The sequence below is a fragment of the Diabrotica virgifera genome, chromosome 3 (genome assembly GCF_917563875.1).
Source record: "Diabrotica virgifera virgifera chromosome 3, PGI_DIABVI_V3a".
NCBI lineage: Eukaryota > Metazoa > Arthropoda > Insecta > Coleoptera > Chrysomelidae > Diabrotica > Diabrotica virgifera.
Window position 1 is genome coordinate 67,169,097 of NC_065445.1, and position 23,518 is coordinate 67,192,614.

Genomic DNA, 23,518 nt, shown 5'->3' on the forward strand with positions numbered 1-23,518 from the left:
TTTTGGAGATCGGGATAGCCAACATTTCAATATTTTCTACTGACGTTTATAACGTCTAATTTAAAATTCTGTTTACTTTGTTGGAAAAATGTAAATGTACAAACGAGTGACGTCACGACGCGTTTTAGGCCACCTGTTTTAATTTGAATTTTTAATCGCCTTTGGGCGCTAAACGAAAGACCTACAAAATTTTTTTATCTTTGATACATGTTTTAAATTATGTTCTGTTGTGATTTATAACGTTTTTTTCGAATTTAAAAATTTATGCAAGTTCCCTATTATAATCGATATACTTACGTTATAAGATAAACACCATATTTTCTTTCGTGTATAAATTCCATCGACAAATCTCGTAGGGAGGAAGATTTTAAGCCGCAATGTTTACATTGAAACTTTCTTAAATCTGCATGATCAGACAAGTGCTCAATAAGAGTTCCTATGGAGTTTGTTTTAGTCTCACAAAACTGACATTTGTATGTTTTTTCTGAAAAAAAGATAAAATTTAATAATAGGGAAGTATATGCGATATTAGTGTGATGTAACGTTGGCATATTTTTAGATTAGGTCTAGAATTATTAAATTCTTATAAATTTAAACAATTAAACTCTCCCTCCCAATAAAATAATTCTTCTTTAAAACTTCAAAATGACGCTTTTTGTTTAATTATAGGCTCATTGTTATTATATTGTCTAAAATCCAAGACCTTAGCGTGGATGAGTGCGATTCATGGGTCGCATACTCAAAATTAGCGTTATTTAAAAGTCGAATCAATTTAAACATTTATTATATAGGTTATGAAGACCTAAGAACAAAAAAAAAATATTTTAACGTAAAGCAGTAGAGCCTCATGTTGCTGGAAGTAATCCATTGGCATTCACTTTAAGCCAAACTATTTTATCCTTTTTACTATGCAGTTGGAACATATAACCATTGATTATAAATATTCCACTAGATAGCTCACCTCTTGGTAACCGAAAGACGTATCAACAACTAGATGGCGCTACTCGAAAACCGTATCGAGATTTCTCATTCTCTCTCTGACTTGCGAGGAGGTAGGAGTAGTGTCAGAGCCGAACTTACCCTATAGGTGTATTATCTGTGACAAGTGTTGTGACAAGTGTTGTGACAAGTTGTAGCAAAATTTAAAAAAAAAAAGGACTCACATTTTAGATAAAATGGCCTCTGTAACGCATAAGTGTGTTTACGCGGGATGTTTTGAAAGAAACGATGGAACAAATAATAATATATTTTTCTTTAAATTTTCACTGAAAGACGCAGAGCGCACAAAAATTTGCCAAAAAAAACTGCGAAAATATTGATATCATATTGATGGATATTAGTGACCTGAAACAGAGGGTAATTTGCCAGCATCATTATGCAGTGGAACATATTTACCAAAGTGGCCAAAGAAAGTTATTAAGGAAAAATGCTGTTCCTCTAAAATTTGCACAGTTAGCAACTGATTTAGGTGAGTACTCAACTTTGGAAATATTTTTATGTTTGCCTAATGCGCTTTGTCAATGAGAATAATACTATTAAAATATATTTTATATAAAATCAGTTGATATTGAGTGATTTATATATTTTTTATACAATTAAATCAAAAGAGATTTTTTTTAAATATGAATGCGTTGTTAGTATCACTCCAGAAATAACGGAGATGCTTGTTTTGCTTTAATTAAAATTACACATACATTTCAATGATTACCTATTTTAGGTGATACCCCACCAGTATTATGCTCTACATACGTTTATTGCGGTACGAAACGTAAAAGATCTACAAGTGGCGATTGTATGGTTAGGTCAACTCCATCGCCTAAGAGATCAAGTAGTAGTCTCAGTGATATTTCCAGTTTTGATATTAATTTGCCCACAAAACTTGAAACTGAATTGACGGAGAAGGTAAAAAAATTGGAGTATCAAGTAAATGCTTTAAAGAAGAAGTGCCGTCAGAAGAACAGTCAGCGTTGTAGAAGAACAACAAAAAACAGAAAATCGGCAACCAAATTCATGATACAGGTACTGTTAGAAAATAAAAGCATATACGTGCACACTTTTGTTAATAAGTAGTTTTCACACAAAACTCGTTCACAATGGAGTCACAATGAAAAGGATTTAGCTCTGGCCATTTATTATAAGTCTCCTAGTTGTTAAAAATTTTTAATTAGATCTCTTAACTTTATATTACCTTTAGTAAAAACAATTCAAACTTGGTTGCGTGTCATAAAATTAAGAACTGGTTTAAACATTTCCTTAATTGACAAGTTGAAGAAAAAAGCAGAGACAATGGATGAGTGGGAAAAAATTTGTGTGTTAATGTTTGATGAAATTTCTTTGAAAAAATAATTGGAGTACAATAAATTAGATGACATTATAGAAGGGTTTCAAGATTTAGGTACTTTAGGAAGAACAAACAAACTTGCCAACACAGGTCTGGTTTTCATGATGCGCGGCTTGCTACATAAGGCTACGCGGCTTGCTACAGGTGGTCCAATACATAGCGACAACTTAAAAAACATTGTAGTTGAAGTTGTTTCAAAATTACAAAATATTGGGTATATACCAAAAGTGTTGTGTGATCAAGCATCTAATAATAGAGCTTTATTTAAGCTGTTAGGCGCATGTAAGGATCAGCCTGCAATAGAAGATATGAATACACATGATGTAGCAAGATATTGAATACACATACAACATCGATAGAACCAGTGTGAGAGCTCGATGCATGGTGAAAATAACGAAACGTTCATATAAACCCTAATAATTTTCAAAAAATGCGTGTAAAATTAGCAGCACAAATTTTTTCCAACTCAATTGCCTCAGCAATATCAACAGCAATATCTGTAGGGCAGTTACACACCAAAACGGCTTCTCTTACTGCCGAATTTTTGAAAATTATAAATAATATTTTTGAAAATTATAAATAATATTTTTGATGGTCTTAACAGCAAATATTGTAGTGATAGTAATCCAAATAGAAAGCCAATGTCAACTTTAAGCAAGTCAACTGAAAACTTAAAAGCAGGTTTAGAATATTTAAAAAAAATTAAAGTTTTTGAAAATCAGAAAGACAGAAATAATATTCACTGTCTACATGGCTTTCAGTGGACCATTTTGTCAGTTTTATGTTTGTGGGAGGAACTTCAAAAATAATATAATGTGTCATATCTTTTAACATCTTTTCTGAACCAAAATCCTCTAGAAATTTTTTTCTCTATTGTGCGCAATTCGCTCTGAGCGTTAACAAAGTGTCAAAGCAAAATTGACCGACCTGCTCATGGTAGCGGTTTTTTGAAATTTTATCAGGACGCTTTGTGTATGTTTAAATGAGACATTTAAAAAAAATGCCGTGTCACGCTAGTGATATTATGTATTAATATAAACAGAAAATAAAAACGCACTTAATCTGATATAAATTTTTCTATTTCCAATATTGATTATCAGTTTGATTTTGTATACATAACCTCACTATTGCAGTTTATGTCAATAAATCTTTATTAACGAAAAAGAAAATATTTTTGTTGCACTATAAATTACAGTATAAATTAATAACGAATGAATTCTAACAATTGTATTCGGTTATTATCACTACAAAATAAAATATTCGTTTAACAAAATAATCCCATAAGACTCAATGTTAAAACGTCCTGACAAAATCTGACAGCGTGTCACGTGACTGTAAGTAGAGGGGAGACGCACGGAGCCAATAGAGTTAGTCTAGTGCGTTCATAAAAAAAACATGTGTTTTTACTTAATAACAGGCGATAGCTGGTTTGTCTTTAGTTTCATGCGTGGAAGATAATGATGCTAGATCAAAAGTATGTGTTTTATCTCGTCAGGTATTAATGACGCACGGGTAAATAATCGTGGACTCAACTGAATGTTAAACTACACTATTAGCTTTAGTTTATATATACAGTAGATATTAACAAGTATTTTATAATATCAGGAAAACAATACCAGTATGTCTTAAAACCTTGGAATCATATGGAAACTTTTTTATTCAGTTTAGGGAAAAATGTATTATTGATAAAAACTTGCATGCAAGAGTAATATTCCTTCATTTTTAAAGCACTTTCATATAAATATGAACGTGGTTTTTAATTGTTCTCGACTTTTAATAATAAAATGTTTCGATATTGTCAATAATTAAAGTACTTCTTGAGAACAAGAAATAATAAATATCTTTTTTTCCTAAAATTTTAATTTTACTATCTTAGTTTGAAAAGAATTAACATTCAAATATACTTATTTACTTTGTTTTGAAATATGATCTAATTAGTGACGTTTTAAACTTTCTAATCCTGTCCGTTTATCAACTTTTACCTATTGTTCCTAGGCAGATGGCCCTCAACTATTTATATGTTGGAAATTCTCTGTCATTTTATCAAGATATATCTATACCAAATTTCATGCCAATCCAATGGATTCTTTAAAATTCGGAGGTTTTGCAATATTTTACCTGGGGTGAATGGGTTAGATCTGGAAAGAAATTCTGTATATCAACTTCAAATAGTTTATTTCGCATTAGTTCTGAAAATATCATTCTTTTACAAATTGCAAAAAATAATTTACATGTGAATTATCACTGCTAATTTTATTATATATTTTCTATTTTGTTGTTTTTTTGTAGTGTATTAATAATTAAATAATTTTTAAGAAACCTCTTCACTATTTTTATTAATCAATTTTTAGAGTTTTATCTGAAGTAAAATCGGAATTCCAAAATAGAGATTACAATCGCGTTAAAATTATTTGTTAAAATGCTGAATACTACCCTTATATCGTTGTCTATTACGCCAGCCAGGCGACTCAAATTTATTTTTCAATCTTGGCAAAAATTTCAATAAATGTCGCCACCGTCCAGCCAGTTAGTACTTAGACTTGAGGGGCAAAGAGGTGTGAGTGGGCGGAGTTTAACACTGAATTCGGTTTTACCTAAAGGTGAGGTATCTATGTAGTTATTAATCAATGATATAACTTAACCAGTGTTTAGCATTATAGCTATGTTGCAATGACAGGGAGTTCACTGATGATGGACTGATAAGTCCGAAAACGTTTTGAACGTAATCCTTTTGGATTTTTAAAAATTTAAAATTTTTATTAAAATATACCAACTACACCAGGGAGTGTTTTACTTCACGTTAAATTTTATTTAACTAGATGATATACAGCCAACCTTCGGGAATTATCCCGTTTTATTATTTTTTTTATCTTAATATTTATAGCCATCTTATCAATATATTGTTTTCATTATTGTGTGAGCTTTGCCGTTTACTAATAATTTGGTCTTATAATGTTGGTAGCACTGATATTGTAATTTCAACGGCTTAAAAATCGAGTGGACGCTCATATTAAAAACCAACAGTCTAAATTAAAATAAGCCTCGATTACTCTTTAGAATCTTGAAATTCAATGTTTAAACTTCAATTTAGGCACTTTACAACCTCAAAAAGAATAATTTACATACGCGTTTTTAAGCCTCAAAATTGCATATTTTCGGATTTTAAATCGCTTATAACTCAAAAACTCCCAACTTTTGCTGAAAAAAGAGACTTTTTTGTTTATTATGAGCGGAAAAACCTTAAAAAATGTGTTCCAGAGCAAAAAGGTGTTTTTGGAACTTGTTTAAAACATTGTTTAAACAATTTCTGCCCAAAATTTCGTCCGGCACCCTTCAGATTTGAAGAATTAGAAATTTTTTCCACCACCTGGACTAAGAAAAGAGTGTTCATTACATGTTCCACACAAAATTCAAATTAAAGAAATCTTCAACACTATCAGCATCACTATTGATCTTTGCATATCTAAAATAGCTTAAATTTTCTATCATTTGAAATTTTTTGTGTTTGATGACGTATTCTAAACATTGTTTCGAAAAAATCACATTTCTTAAAATTGAAATAGAGGTCGAATTACTTTAAGTATTTGAAGACACACAACCATCATACGCCCAATAGCAACCTATGGCGTAGGAACATGGATCATGGCAGAAAAGACAATAAACCTTATTAAATACTTTAGAAATAAATCCACGAGGAAAAAAGTTTTCTTTCGAGCTCAATGGTACCTAGAGCATAATACATTGGATATTTTAGACATCCATGTTTAAGTTCACATAATTCATATATGATGACGTTTCCATGACGGATCAATAATTGTAAAGGGTTTTCACCCACATATTTTTGTATTTTGGTGGTTAGCATGTTATAATCACATAAGCACTGATGATGATCGGTCATCAATTCGAAAACTAGTTCTGTGATGTAGCGCCTTTTAGGGATTTTAACAAATATACCTTTTATAAAAGAATTTAATTCGTTTTTGAAAGAAAGATATTAAAAAAAAATACAAGATCCTTTGTAAAAGGTATATTTAGAAGACACCAATAAGGGTTACATCACAAAACAAAACGTTTTCGGATTAATAGGTAATCCATCATCAGTGTTAAGCCAATACCATGCATGCGTGAGCCACCAAAAAGTTATGGTTAAGAACCCTTTAAAAGTTTCAAGATCTTAAATGATACTACATATTTTTATTAAAACAGATGGATGTTGCAAATATTACTGGATATAACCCAGGTCAACACAGGACTCTAACCCACGTGGATGTGATATGCAAGGAATGAACCTCACATATTGAAAATTGAGTGTCAACATCTCACATCCACGTGGGTTAGAGTCCTGTGTTGACCTGGGTTATATCCAGGAATATTTGAAACATCCATCTGTTTTAATAAAAATATGTAGTATCATTTAAGATCTTGAAACCTTTAAAGGGTTCTTAACCATAACTTTTTGGTGGCTCACGCATGCATGGTATTGGCTTAACACTGATGATGAATTACCTATTAATCCGAAAACGTTTTGTTTTGTGATGTAACCCTTATTGGGGTCTTTTAAATATACCTTTTACAAAGGATCTTGTATTTTTTGTGATTTATGGTATACAGCCCTACAGGACTTTTATTTTCCTCGTGGATTTTTAAAGATATTAAAGATATTGGGACCCATTTGCGACAATGGTATACCTATATGGAGAATAAGGTTCAACCACGAGTTATACCAATTTTACAAAGAGCCATCTATAGCAAATTATGCAACAATACAAAAAATTTGATAATGGAAGAAGTTATAGCTAGTGTTAACAGAAAGAATCAGGGATACAGAATGGGTAACTGAGCCATGAGAATACTTTGCTGCGCAGATGATGCTATCTTAATAGCCGAAAACGAAGATGACTTACAGTCGGAAAAATGAAAGAATACCCATGAACGATCACATCAATCACTTATTTTGTATTTGCTGTCTTTTTCTATAACAAACGTTTGTTATTTATAGAAAAAGACAGCAAATACAAAATAAGTGATTGATGTGATCGTTCATGGGTATTCTTTCATTTTTCCGACTGTACAATGCTTACTACAAAAATTTAAAATAACCGCTGAAAAGTTTGACCTGAGGCTATCAACAGAGAAAATCCAATCGATGGTAATATCCAAGAACCCAATTAGATGTAAATTAGCAGTGGACTACCATATAATCGAACAGGTAAGGGATTGTAGATACCTGAACAGAAGGAACGGGACATACTCCTATTAAAAGAAGAATAAGAAGACAAAGATTGCGCTGGCAGGTCATCTTATAAGAATGGATAACGACAAAACACCTAGTAGAACGCTTAGCGGAACTATGGTGGGACGTCGACCAGTAAGAAGACCAAGGAAGAGGTGGATAGACGAAGCGAGAACCGATACTAAAGAGATATTGAGGGTGGATAACTGGAGGAGAGCAGCCAGAGACAGAGATACTTGAAGGCGGATGCTGGGGGAGGCTCGGGCCCGACTTGGGCTGTAGCTCCATAGGAAAGAGTATTTAAAGATACGCGTCGAGGTTCTTGCAGGATAATGTCATCGAAATTTGATTGAGTTTTTGGCAAGCGGAAAGAATTTCGTCTATAATTTACGTTTATTCTAAAGGAGCATTTTCAATTTCGAAAGAAAGTCGAATATTCGGTAGATACTCCGAAATTTTAAGATGCAGTTAGTTTTGTACAAATCTACTAAATTGACACAACTAAGAACGAACCCCACTTGATATTGTTAATAGGGAACTTGCACATTTTTTTATTACATAATACTGTTCAGTTTTGTATAAAAATGATATTTCCAAAATTTCACGCTTCAAAAACTCATAATAACTTAAAACTACAAATTTTTAAGTCTTCTGTATTTTAAAATAGTTCAAACGACCCGTGACGTCACATAGGTTAACTATTTGGTTCCGTTTATAGTGATATTTAGGTATATTCTTCTGCTTCTTCTTTAGTTTATTGGTCTCCACCTACTTGGGTATTTGGCCAGATCGTCGCCTCGGAATAAAGGAAAAATATTTATATTCTAATGACATTTATCGTATGTCATAATATATACCAGTTTGTTGAGATTTGAGTTTGATATAGTTATTGAAGGAAAGGAAAGAAGGTTTACTATGGAAAATAAAACCATTTTGTAAAAGTACAAATTTTCTATGAATAGTTCAAACGATCAAAAACACTTATAAGGTCACATAACTGCATTTTCTACTGACGTTTATAATGTCTAATTTAAAATTATATACAATTTTGTTTACTTTGTTGGTTCAGAATGTAAACATATAGCCCAATGACGTCACGACGCGTTTTGGGCTGGCTGGTATAATTTGAATTTTTAATCGTCTTAGGGGCCAAACGAAAACCAAACAAAACTTTTTTATCTTTGATACATGTTTTAAATTATCTTCTGTTGTGATTTATAACATTTTTTTCGAATTTAAAATTTTATGCAAGTTCCCTATTGTTCCAGTAGTTTTTGGACTGTCTAGTTTTTTTCCAACATTTTCTGTGAGTGAAAATTTATGGTACTCCTTTCTTAGCAAAAAACTGGGTTAACATTAACTCTTTTTTCTAAATACACATTTACATTATTTATATGGTATTTGATGTATCGTTAAAATAATTAGTAAAGCTTACCTGCAGTGTTAAAAGCCTTGCTGTAAGTTTTCCTGTTGGGATTATGAAAAAGACTAAATCTGGAACGGTGAGTTTTTATGTGCGCATCTAAATATTCTTTCCTTCTATACTTTTGTCCACATTCTGAACAAGTGAAAGATGCAGCAGGTGAATCCGTGGGATGTTTTAACCTAACACATTAAATTATCATTATAGGGATATTTAAAAAAAATCTTCAACGATAGTTGCTACGGTAAAAGAGTTAATAGGTTGAGCGATCATTTGCACTCACGAGCAGTGTACAGGGTGGGTCGTTGAGTAATGTGTTTTTATTTTGTTTTTTTAATTAAGTTTCCTGACCCCAGAAAAGATGTATGATAAGATAACTTACTTCACAGTGTTTTGTTTTATAATTAATTTTATTTTTTTCCACTGCCACAGAGCTGTATAAGAATGAGATTTTTTTGAAAAAATCTAATCATCTAATAAATGTCAAATTCGTTTTTTTTTTAATTTATTATGGTCGCCTGAGCCAAAAAACGTGTTTGATAAGATAACAGCCATCATAGTATGTTTTTTATCCGATAAATAATTTTTTCCACTACCACACAGCTATATAAAACTAAGGATTTTTCAAAAAAACTATATTTTTTTGTGTGGTAGATTTTTTGCATACAAAAAAAATAAATTGAGCTAAAGTTGACTTTGGTTTGAACACAAAAAGTAAACGAAAATACGCCCTCTCAACCGCTTGTGTGTGACAATGGTATGCTGTTACATATGCCAAAAGACTGGTTTCGGGATTTTCAACAACTTCCCTTAGTTGGTCTTTTGAGAGCTTCATAGCTACACGAGGCTCTGTTCATAAAACTTTCTGACAGTCGATAATCTCAAAGTATTCCTTAGCGCATAAAAAAATAATTCTGCTACTAGGAAATATCGCTTATCTTTGTAATTTAGTTATTTCCTCTTAAAAATTGTTTAAAATCCCAGTTGTCTTATGTTTTTACGTTCACCAAATAATAGCATAATCAAAATAATATTCTCTGGACTGCCAAAGTATCCCTTTCCTTAAATATTTTTGTAGACTATATCTTTTAATTCTGGTATTAAGAAGAGGTCTGCTCGCAGAGTCATATTGTCTTCAATAGATGTCTTGCACCATAAAGTCATGATGGTTGAGTCTTAATGCAAAACCACATGGGCGCATACACTTTTATTCTAAAATGGCTTAGTATTTGTAAATTTTCCGAGGGGTTTCCGATTGCTACATATATCCGAAAGATGCGGGAAGCAGTGGTAAGCCAGCAAGAATGAACAATTCTCCCAGGCCGTCTCTTAAAAAGTTGTTGTGAACAAACACCACTTTCTGTTTTGTCAAATATCGTATAGAAATTCTTGATCTGTACTAAGATCGTCACTGCGGAAATCGTCAGCTGATGATTCTACTTTTGAAAATGAAGCTAAGATAGAGTTTTGCAAACATACAGTCGTTCTCCAAGAGGCCCGAAAATGCACGTGGTCCACTGGTACTGCTATCCAGTTGTTCAAATAGATGTATTATAGGTAACTTGTTGGCAGACAAACCACTGCAGGGACCTTTCGATTTTATTCTCCAGTAGGTAACAATATAATGCCTCCTTTACGCCTGTATTTATGACAGTACCGTTCAGTACAGAAGCGTTGACGTCCAAGGTTACGTTATTATAGAAGTGAAATAACGATTGGTAATGTTAACTTTTTTAAACTATCGTATATTTTATTTGAGTATAACATCACATTTTTGAAGTAGGATTATAAATTAATTTTTGTCTATTTATTATTTAGTGGTGACATAGCCAAATAAAGTATACGTTAGTATATAACGTATACACATGAACCAGCCACAACAATACAGATTTTATTTAAACTTTTTTTGGGGTACAAAATAAATAACCCTGATGTTTCAAAAATTAGATAATAAAAAAATATGAAGATCTGTGTTTGAGAAAGTTAATTTTTTTTATTTTTTCCACTGCCACAATGACATTTTATATTAAAATAATATAGAGCCTTTGTGGCAGTGGAGAAAAATATTTTTAGCTACTCATTTTGGGCTTAAAATTTGTGTTTTAGTACAATGCAACTTTTTTGACCTCATGTGTTGTTATTTTACAGAAAAAAATTTTTCGGCCCACCCTAAGTGTACAGTCGCATCTCGGCAATTACGTATGGTTGTCACAGTATCAATCCCGATGCACGTCATTATCTACGTCAGAGATGTAAGTCGACGTTGTTGCAAAATTACATAAAAAAATTCCTGAATTCATTTTAAATCAAATATATTACATAATTATTGCAGAAGTGGGTAATACAGCAAGACAAATTAATATTCAATGTAAATAAATAAAAACAAGTAACTATTTGCTCCATGTATGACTGAAGCGACACCTAGCGTAGTCGCCTGAAATTTTTGGCGAACACAATTTGACGTTAAACATATATGATACACATATGACATATTTGACGTTAATGTATTATTTTTATTTACCATTTTTGATATATTTTGTCGTTTGTTTCAAACGACAGTAGTTCGAGTGTCAAATAAACGTCAAATTAAAAAACAGATATTTGAAAATTCTCTGAAGAAAATATCAATTTTAAGGTTTTTCGTTATAGTTTAGTTGTCGGTGTTAATATTAATTAAGTGTACAGGGTTATTCACTATATTTTGACCCCCCTGTAAACTGCTTCATTTACAGAATTAGAACAAAATGTTAAATACAAAAGTTATTCGATTTTTAAATGATTTTTTGACATATGTATCATACTAGTGACGTCATCCATCTGAGCGTAATGACGTAATCGACTATTTTTTTAAATGAGAATAGGAGTCGTGTGCTAGCTCATTTGAAAGGTTATTCAATTCTCTATTCAGTAATATAAACATTAAGATAATTATTTATACAGGGTGTCAAAAAAATTTTTTAATTAAATTAATTAACACAAAAAGAAGAGTGTATGTAATTTATTTAATTCAAAATACATTCTACTGCTGTCAGAAAACAGAAATAAATGTTAATTGAACAAATAAACATTACTTTTCACTTAAATTCAATGTTCAAGCTGCCACCCATCTGCCTCTTGACAGTTTAAACATTGAATTTAAGCAAAAAGCAATGTTTATTTGTGCAATAAACTTTTATTTCTGTTTTCTAACAGCCGTAGAAGATATTTTGAAATAAATAAATTACATACATTCTTCTTTTTGGGTCAATTAATTTAATTAAAAAAAAAGTTTTTGACACCCGGTATAAATAATTATCTTCATGTTTATATTACTGAACAGAGAATTGAATACCCTTTCAAATGAGCTATCACACGACCCCTATTCTCATTTAAAAAAATAGTCGATTACGTCATCACGCCCAGATGGATGACGTCACTAGTATGATATATATGTCAAAAAATTATAATTTAAAAATCTAATAACTTTTGCATTTAATATTTTTTTCTAATTCTGTAAATAAAGCAGTTTACAGTGGGGTTCAAAATATAGTGAATAACCCTGTACATCGAAAGCAATTAGGCAGTGTGAATTATTATTACCAGATTTTAACATTAGCTGGGTCTATTGAACTACATATTACTTTTGTAAACAAAAAATGTAAATAGATGACAATAGATATATACCACATTTATACAATCATTATCAGTGGCGGCGCCTGGTGTGAAGTATTGGGGGTGTACACATAAGATATAAAAAGCCCTTGAGGCCCTATTTCCATAGGAACAGTTTTTTGAGTGTCGTCAAATTGTAAAAATCAAAGGACCTTTTTAAAAAATTACTATAAATAATGTATTTTATTGACTTGAAATTATAATTTAGGTTTTGTAACGAAAGTCAAGTCGCCTGTTAGTTTTTTAGATAAATTCTTCAATAACCAATTCAGTAAAATTTTAAATTTCTTGAATCATTTTTTTTATTGAAAACATTGCGAGTGTTGTTAGTCGATCTTAGCCCATAGCCATTATAAGGAAAAGTTTTGGTTTTGATACGTTTCAATGCAGAGAAACATCGTTTTGTGTCTGCAGTTGTCACTGGCATCGTAACAAGTAAATGAAGAATTCAAATTATTTCAGAAAAATCATCTTGTAAATTATTTTCAATAAAAAATTTACTTACGTGGACTGCCCCGGATAGTTAAAATCGGATCTTCTATTTTGTTCTTTATGATTCCTCTTCTCCAAATATGTAGAAAACACGAAAAGCGGTAAAAAGTATTGATAGTAGCACCTACACAATCAGTAAGTTTTTTCACAAATCTCCATGTTAAATGATCATTTATAATCCCGACCTTTGCACTTTGGTACATTCGTAATTAAGAAATTTGGTTTAGATATTTTTAATTTTTCTTCTAAATATAATGAAGGAAATTTAATTGGTGTTAAATATTTCACGCTAACATTCACATCCACAAAGCCCTCCATTCTTAATATTGTTCCGAAATTCGAACTTCACAAAAGCAAAATTTAAATGTACATATGCGCCGTGCACGTTAAAAACACCATAAGATCACAGTCAACTTGTGCACTTGTGGCCATCTAAACTTGTGTGTGGGTGAGTTGTATTTTGCCCTATGATAAGTCATTGGGATAGGAGCCACCGTAAGAGCGGTGAACGAGAGGTTCTGTGTAAGACCTCCCATTCGTAAAAATGAAGTTTACTCGTCGAAATAGAATAAAAATCCACGTAGAAAAAAAATTTCCTGTAGTTGGCTGTATACCCTTTATTACAAAAAACCATAAAATCCTTTATAAAAGGTATATTTGTTAAAATCCCTATACAGGGCTACATCACAGAACAGAACTAGTTTTCAATCGGTTGACCGATCATCATCAGTGTTTGCTTGAATCTAACATGCTAACCACCAAAGTAAAAAATAATTGGGTAAAAACCCTTTACAATTAATCCGTCATAGGAACATAGAAATAAGATGTGAAATTAAACATGGATGTTTAAAATATCCAATGTTTCATGCTCTAGGTACCATTGAGCTCGAATTTGACTTGTTCACATCACGACTGTATGGTAGCAAATGAGAAGTGGTAGCAGTCACTTGTTACCATACAGTCATGATGTGAACAAGTCAAATTCGAGCTCAATGGTACCTAGAGCATGAGACATTGGATATTTTAAACATTCATGTTTAAATTCACATCTTATTTCTATGTTCCTGTGACGGATTAATTGTAAAGGGTTTTTACCCAAATATTTTTTACTTTGGTGGTTAGCATGTTAGATTCAAGCAAACACTGATGATGATCGGTCAACCGATTGAAAACTAGTTCTCTTCTGTGATGTAGCCCTGTATAGGAATTTTAACAAATATACCTTTTATAAAGAATAAAAATAATTAAATATTACCTATTATGTACTTATAAAGGAGCCGTCCATTAATCACGTGATGTTTTTTTGGCATTTTTTAACTCCCCCTCCCCATTGGTGATACATGGTGAGGTTTAAGACTTACCCCCCTGCCTCCTATATCACGTGTATTTTTTAGAATCTACAAAAAATCTATTTTTTTAATATCTATAAAATACACGTATAGTAGGTAGATAAGTATCATCTAATTTTTTTATAAAAAATTAAAGACTACAATAATAACGTTTAGAGGTAGACAGAAAGGTTGCAGGTTGTTTTTGACTGACAAAAATAATGAAAAAAATGCGAAAAACATTTTTGTACTAAATTAGTATTAAATACTAAATGTATTATACATAAACATTATTTAATGTACGGTATCCTCGGATCACTCATGAGCAAGACTTTCTTCAACACCAATAACTGGATAAGCATCTAAGTCAGTTGTTGGCACAGTGCTTTGTTGAAGATCAACATCAGTTTCATCAAGCCACTCGGCGTCATTATTTTCGCGCACTACGCAGAGAATCTCTTTCGATCTACCGTTCGATCGTCACGTGAGGATGCAGGAAGAACGAACATTGTGCATCTCTAGAGTGTTATTGCTCAGATTCAGTTGCTTGTGACAAATATTCACATGCGCCTTAGCTTTTTTCTGTGTACAGAAGTCCAGTGCACACCGCTGACATGTCCTTTCAAAAGTATCTGGTGATCCTTATGCAGGCTAGGGCAATACAGGTCATAAATCAATTTGCCGAAGCCTTCATACATTGGAGTAATTTCGAGAGACTGTTGCAGAAGAAATGGAGCATGATGGATCTTATCATGCTCTTGAGGCTCTGGAATATATAGGCCACCGGACGACTGCAAAATTGGGTAAGGAGGTATAACGAAGCGTTCCGAAAGAATGAATCGCATAGAACTCCGCATATTATATACCTAAAGCAAATATTGACTTTCTCACACATGCTCGCTATACCACTGCTGGGAAGACAGATCTGGAATAAAACTTTCAACAATGTTATCTGACTTGACATACTCTGCTACGACGCTATGGCCGTCAATAACCATATTACTCCATACTTCTGAGAGAACTTCACCAGTCTTCTGAAAGTTCTTTTTTTCAAGGTCATGATCTTTTGTTCTCCCTTGTTCATCCAAATGGGTTCCATGAGAATCATGCGAAAGTGTAAGTCCAGATAATTCCTGGCTGAAAGGCGCCATTCTTCTCTCAACGCGATTGAACACGCTTATACCAGGTGCATTTGTAAAGATAAATATTGCTCTAGCTAGATCATGCTTGACAAAGTTCTGTAGGGCATGGGCAATACTTTTGAAGTATTGATACATGAGCTAAAATATTGAGTTTGTTAATAGAATAGTATAATAGTTTGATCACCCTGTACAAAATTTTGTAACAATAAACATATGTTTGAATATGTCAAATACTCTATTGTTAAGATCCAAGAAGAAATATGTGCCTCCGATTCTTATATAGATTCGTAGATATTCAGTGCCAAAACAACAGAATAACTCCCACCACGTTATTATTACCAATTTATCAGATAGTAGGTATAATACATATGTTAAAAGCCCATATCGAAGACGGCAGGCAGAGTCCTGACCAGTATTCCTAATTGGAAACATCTGGTGGTGCATTCAAAACAAAAGAATTCGTAAGAGTCCTTTCTTATCTTAGGCACTTAAAATAATTACCATGTAAAGTATCCCGTGTCGCTACAGAAATTTGGGTTGAACCAAAGAAAATTAATGTGTTGTTGGTTTATATAATATTAGAATGAGAAATGATTTTTTTTATCAGTCACACCAATGCCACTTTCGATTTTTGTGTACATTTGACGAAAAAATAAATACATATAACGCCACTTTTTAGTTGAGTTTCGGGCATTTTCCTTAAAAAATAAATACACGTGATATTATTACTAGACCCCCCTCCCCCTTGTGATGTTTCGTGATTTTTTATGGAACCCTCCCCCCTTTCGAGCCTCACGTGATTAATGGACAGCCCCAAACTCCTTGGATCTGTGGTTTGTGATTTAAATTACTATATAGTTAGACTAAAAAGTTATTTATAGAATGATAAATTTTACATATTATGAATGATTGTGTGAAATAATTTTGGGGGTTCACGTGCACCTGTGCACTTATGGAGAAACCGCCACCGATCATTATTCGCCAAACTTGTCATATTTCGCCGCTACGGGCGCTGGCATAGTTTCGTGTATCTCCACCATGGTCACAAGGAGCCCATAAAACAATATAAAAAATATTCAATATAGTAAATACTCGTAATAAAAGCAAATCTGCAGTGTCTTCACCGCAACTGTCAATATGTGTTACCAATTTATGCCAAAATGTCACCTTCGTTTGATCACAGTTAAAATGTGATCCGGACAAGTGTGCTTCATAAAAACGCTTTATAATCCACTTATACAAATTAAATGAAACAATTTCTTCAAGTTTACATTAACAAAAATCTTCAAATATTATTTCTGTGGGGCTGTAGCAAACCATCCAACACCAAAATACTACAGACATTCCAGTCAAAAACTATTCGTATGTTAGCTAAAGCCCCATGGTATGTGTCAAACCAAACCCGTCATGCAGACCTCAACATCCCCTTCATCAATGATTATATATATATATATATATATATATATATATATATATATATATATATATATATATATAATCGGTTCATAACGTTCTACGACGCCTTCCGATTCCCAATCGCCATTGCTCTCGATCGTAGCACATGTCTTCGTTCAAGCCTCTTTCTCTGATTTCCCTATGGATTATTTCTATCCAGCTTTTCCTAGGTCTTCCTCTTTTCCGCCGTCCTTTTGGTGCCCATCGTAGCACTTGCTTGGGTAATCTGTCTTCTTCCATATGTTGTACGTGGCCAAACCATCTTAGTTGCTTTGTTTTTATATCGTCCATTATTGTATGCTTTACATCCATTATCTCCAATATTCTTGTATTTCTGATTTTTTGTATTCTTGATATACCAGCAGATCTTCTCCAGAAGTCCATTTCAGTTGTTCTGAGCATATTTTCGGATTTTTCTTTAAGTGGCCAAACTTCGCTGCTGTATGTTATAATGCTCTTAACAATGCTGTTATAGATGTTACGTTTATTTTCTTTGGAGATACTTTGGTCCCATAGGATTTTGTTCAATAATGCGATAGCTTTCCTTCCTTGTGTGCACCTTTCTTGGATATTCTTGTCCAACGTTCCATCTTGTGTAATTTTAATTTTTTTTTTTTATAAGCAATAAATAAATTTTTTTTAGCAATAAATAAATAAAAAAAAAATTTCTACACGTATATAATAAAATTATGTCTAGTGGCTGTAATTCCAGTGTACTTGGCGAAAAGATTCGAAGAAGGAATATACCTATGACTTAAATATTGTGTGTTAGTATCATGTGACGTCACTTGCTATAACGCGGATGACGTGCATCGGGATTTATACTATACTGTACCAACTATAGTAGCCCTCATAACAAACTCTATAAAAGGTGACATTACCTTGTGTGCATCCTTAATGACTGTTCAGTACTAAATTGCAAGTCGCAACTGGGACACTCTACGCTAGTATTTTGAATCTGCATACAAATTTGGCTCATCATCAAATGTAAAGGGGTATGTTTCTTCAGTACTTCCTCTGTTTTAAATTTCATTCCACACTGTGTACAACTAAATATCTCCGGATGGATTGATTGATGTACCTCTAATTCTGCACGAGTTGTAAAACTACAAAAAAGCCAATTAGATGTTAGTAATCGAATCAAACAAAATGAAATATGTAATATTTTATAGGCTATTGGTTATGTTCAAAATAAGAGAGCTAAAAGGAACTACAACGTTAACGGGGTTTTATTGCTTCATATGGTCAATGGACCTCTAAATTTGAAAAAACCGCGGAGTGCTACCATTTAAAGGGGTGCGTTTTTGAGAAAGGGGTGAATTAGTCCCTAGGCACAGGGTGCATTAGGGTGAGTTCTATACACTTTTGGTACAAACACGTCTATAGAAAAATTATTCTAGGTTAAATTTACTATCGAAATATCACCTTATAAACTCAAAAATATTTTTTTACAAAAATATATTTAAACAAAAGCAAAAAAACACGAAAGGAAGCAATTTTGTTTTTTGGCCCATAACTTTTTTCCACGGAGATATAGGTATAGGCATTGCTTCACAGAAAAAAAATGTCTATCCTGGCTCTTTAAAATGACGTTTGGTAGAAGTCTTTAAGATTTATAATTTCCGAAATATGAATTTTCAAAGTTCGCCACTCACAGCATTTTTGTGTCATTTCCCCTATTATTTCGCAAACATTGTTCTGTAACTTTTTTCTACGCAGTTTTAGGTATATGCAATGGTACATTTAGTAGTCAATTGCCTTTAAAATGGTCTATCATAGAAAGTTGTATGACTATTTTTAAGCAAGACATGGTTTTTCAAAGTTTTATACTTTTAACGATTTTTGATATGTTTTACGATTATTTTTTTATTTTTAAATTTCTCATAACTTTTTTTCTTCTACACTTAGGTATATACATTTCTCAATAAAAAGAAAGCTTATTTTCTTTACTTTAAAACGGCGTATTGTAAAAAATTCTAGGACTATTTTTAATCAAGATACAGTAGGAAAAATGAAAGAATACCCATGAACGAACATATAAAACACGCTGTATTTTCCTGTCACCATGTCACACAAAAAATTGGCCAGCGCAAGTGCATATAATAATTATTATTACATGTACTTGCGCTGGGCAATTTTCTTTGTGACACGGTAATAGGAAAATACAGCGTGTTTTATATATGTTCGTTCATGGGTATTCTTTCATTTTTCCGACTGTATGCTTTTTCAAAGTGTGACATATACACATGCAATATGTCTTACTAAGTTGGAACCATATGGAAAACTTTTTTATTATTAATTTTATAAAAAAAATTATTGTTCATGAAATACTCTGCATAGCTTAAAACCTAATATTCAATCATCAGATATCAAATTTTGTCAATAGTATACGAGGTATGTTAAAAAGAGTAAAGAGTAAAGTACCTTTATATTTCACAATATGGAAAAGTATTATTAAGAAAAGTTATTTAGAATTAATGATTACGTTCTAATCTAATATGCAATTATATTCTTCCAAGTGAAAATAAAATCAAATTTTTTCTCAAATTACTGATATCCTTGGATATCCTACGGATATCTTGTTTAAAAATAGTCCTAGAATTTTTTACAATATGTACACCATTTTAAAGTAAAGAAAATAAGATTTCTTTTTTATTCCACAATGTATATACCTAAATGTACAAGAAAAAACGTTATAATGAGAAATTTAAAAATAATCGTAAAAAATGAAAAATCGTTAAAAGTATAAAACTGTGAAAAACCATAACTTGCTTAAAAATAATCGAACAACCTTATGCAACAGACCATTCAAATGGTAATTGACTTCTCTTCCTACTAAGTGTACCATTACATATACCAAGAAATGCGTAGAAAAAAGTTACAGAACAACGTTTGCGAAATAATGGGGAAAATGGCCCAAAAATGCTGTTAGTGGCGAACTTTGAAAAATCATATTTCGGAAACTTAAAAATCCTAGAGACTTCCACCAAACGTCATTTTCAAGAGGAAGGATGGAAGTTTGTTGTAAAGCAGTACCTTATATCCCCGTGGAAAAAAGTTTTGGGGCAAAAAACAAAATTGCTTTCTTTCGTGTTTTTTTTGCTTTTTTTTTAATATCTTTTTGTAAAAGAAATATTTTTGACTATAAAAGGTGATATTTCGATAGTAAATTTAATCTGGAACAATTTTTCTGTAGACGTGTTTGTACCAAAAGTGCATAGAACTCACTCTAATGCACACTGTGCCTAGGGACTAATTCAACCCTTTCTCAAAAACGCACCCCTTTAAATGGTAGCACTCCGCGGTTTTTTCATATTTAGACATCCATTGACCATATGAAACAATAAAACCCCTTTAACCTTCTAGTCCCTTTCTAAAGTACATAATCAATAGCCTATTAGCAAAAGAATGAATACTGGCTACGGTAAAAAATATCTACAGAGGAATATCTCTCACTGGAAGAATAGTAACTAACGTAAGACTCGCCGAACTGACATTGTTATTCTAGAAGACCGCCTTAAATCGTTACAAGAGCTGGTGATTATTGCAGCAGATTTGAACCCAAAATAAGAATGGTTTATTTTTAAACCAGGAGAAGTAATTCAAATTTACCGCGCCGTAAAGTTTACTCCACTGTTATGAAATTTTGACACTAATGACATTTATGAAATTTTGACACTATTGGCATTTCATAGGTTAATTAAGTTATATCGGCGATTTCTTGTGTTTTCTGCGTTATTCCTTTAGTTCTTAGATTTTTAGTCTGCTTTTATATAAAAACAGTTGTTTTTAGAACTCTTTAGCGACGTATTAGTATAATATAATATTTATGGATTACCGTCGAAGGCCGATATGATCAACCAAAAAAGAAGATGTATTTGGTGACTTTTCTAGTGACTTTCTTGGATGTGAATCTGTCTTTTTAGTTTACTTCTCCTGGTTTAAAAACAAAGCGTAATAACAGTATGATACTAATAAAAATGTGAGTGTATTAACAGACAATATGGAGAAACAAACATCTGGTATTCAAAACTTCTTCTTTCTCATAATCCTTAGTTCCGTTCAGGGCGTCGGATGTTATTCAAAATAAAACACAAGCAATCTGCAATCAACCAATATTTACTCCACGTATTATGTGATTGAAGCGAGATATGATAGGACCTGGGACGATGGTTTTTATTAGGTTATAACCACTTTTATTCGTTTTTAAAGTTTGTAATTTCTTTTATTTTTTGGGGAGTCGATATTTACCGAAATTAATTCCTATAAGTCTGCCTTTGGCTAGTGGTGGCAAATAAGTATTACAAAAAACTATCAAATATTACATTTACTATTGTTACTATGGTTCAGAAACGATTTCCTTGTGGCATTTATATGTTAACTATTATATTTATTTAATTGGAATAAACCACAATTTGATTTATTTGACATACTAGAAGAATGGTCCCAACATCATACAAAGACGATTTCCAAGATTTTCTATTTGCGACGCCAGAGCCACATAGACCGAGCTGTATCGTCGCCCCCCTTAGCTAAATTATTCCGATTCGATTTTTTTGCACAAACTTACCCAAAAAGAGGTCCTTATAACAAATCCACAGGGTGCCGCGGTCGGAAAATTGTTTGACATTTTTTTTAAACAAATTCAAAAAATCAATATGTTCATTTCTAACAAAATTACTTTACATAATTTGGGTCATTCTGAGCAAAAAAGGTCTCTCGTGATTTTTCTCTACAATTGATTATTGTCGAGTTATACGCGATTTAAAATTTGAAAAATGAGAAAATGGCCATTTTCAAGGCTTAATTAATAACTCGATTAAAAATTATATTATGAAAGTCAGAAAGTGATCAAAGCAAAGTTTAAAACCCCTCCTTCAAGATCGTGAAGAAATGTTTGTCATTATTTTATTACATAGCTGCAGTGGCGTGCGGTGACTTTTTCGAAAGGGGAAGCGATTCAATAAGGATATAAAAATATTTTCTTAAGGGTCGAGGGTCGAGCCACTTCCCACCTGATACCACTCTACGCAGGAGCTCTCTATCAGCAAAGTACTTAGGTATGTGAGACGTCCTGGGTACAAGAACTCACACACTAAATCCGTAACGCGTGAATGCGTGAGGCACTCTATTCCCGCTAATTCTAGTGAGTAGTGACCTATCATTGATCTGTATTGCTAGCTCGGGCCTTGAGTCCTCGCGCCGATCTTGGTTTTCTAAAGAAGAATCCTATTTAAAAAAAATTTATACTCCGAGGCATTTTCCACAACACAAAACTTTCACTAAAATGACACTTATTTATACTCGAGGTCTATTCTCCTATCAACTTCTGATAATTGCTGAATGCAGTCTTTTCAATGGATAATAGGGCTAACTTTCAAAGTCTGTCTTCGCTTGTTGAATTTCTTTTAAACTCTTAATTTGAAACTTTTAATGCATCTTAATGCTGCAAAACTTCGTTCAACTGATGCACTTGTGGCTGGGATAGTTAGTACTAATTCACACAACTTGACCACTTCACACAGTGACTTGTTTGTTGTTGTTTGTTTGGGTTTATATGACTGCGGACACTAAATCCATTCGCCAATTTTACTATTTTTTATTTTATTAGTCATTTTTTCGTATCTTATCCTAAAACTAATACTAATATAATAAACAATTCTACTAATAAATAATTATTTTTGTATTTTTTTTTAATAATTTTATATATACATATATTTTTATTAATTTTTTTCCAAATGATGTTCTCAGAGTTCCACAGCAAAAACTGCAACATTCTTCTTTAGCCCTCTACTTCATTCGAAAGCTATTTTACTATGGACTGTCCAAGTTCGTCATTCATTTTTATCTACATATTTTTTTTATATTTTTTTAATTATTATATTTTTTTTTCTATTTTTTTTTATATATCTTTTTTTATATTTTTTCTTTCTTTTTTTTTATTATTTTTTTATTTTTTTTTATTTTTTTTTTAATTTTTATTTTATTATTTTTTTTTTTTTATATTTCTTTTCTTTTTTTTCTTTTCTTTTCTTTTTCTTTTAACATATAACAATTTACAAAAAATACTTACTCTATATTTTACAATTACAATTTAAGCTTAATATCTAAAATATGTTTATACAATAGTCGGTATACCAACTCATTATTTTCTAATGTTAATAAATAATTTAAATTAATGGGATGGTGGACATCAGTCAAAGAATACAGTGAATTTAAAAACATATTAACTTTATTAGAGATAAGAGAACAGGTCAAAATTTTGTGTTGTAGATTGCCCAACTGTCCACAAATACATTGTGGACTATCAGCTATATTAATTTTAAATAAATATGATGGAGTAAGACAGTGGTCAAATCTCATTCTGCATATGGTTCTTATCATATCTTTTGTCGACTCCATTTTAGAAAACCAAGGTTTATCCGTTATATAGTTTCTGATTGATCTGTAGTG

The 23,518-nt window shown here is 32.0% G+C and overlaps 1 protein-coding gene across 1 annotated transcript in view; it reads right to left on the bottom strand.

Moving 5' to 3' along the window:
- Nucleotides 1-23,518, bottom strand: part of LOC126881874 (zinc finger protein 184-like) — a 102,927-nt gene that overhangs the window by 19,970 nt on the left and 59,439 nt on the right. Inside the window, exons 8-10 of the mRNA XM_050646523.1 lie at nucleotides 17,947-18,171; nucleotides 9,010-9,179; nucleotides 298-484 (exon numbers count right to left, since the gene is read on the bottom strand). Of these exons, the coding sequence (XP_050502480.1) occupies nucleotides 298-484; nucleotides 9,010-9,179; nucleotides 17,947-18,171 (582 nt within the window). The remainder of the gene's footprint in view (nucleotides 1-297; nucleotides 485-9,009; nucleotides 9,180-17,946; nucleotides 18,172-23,518) is intronic.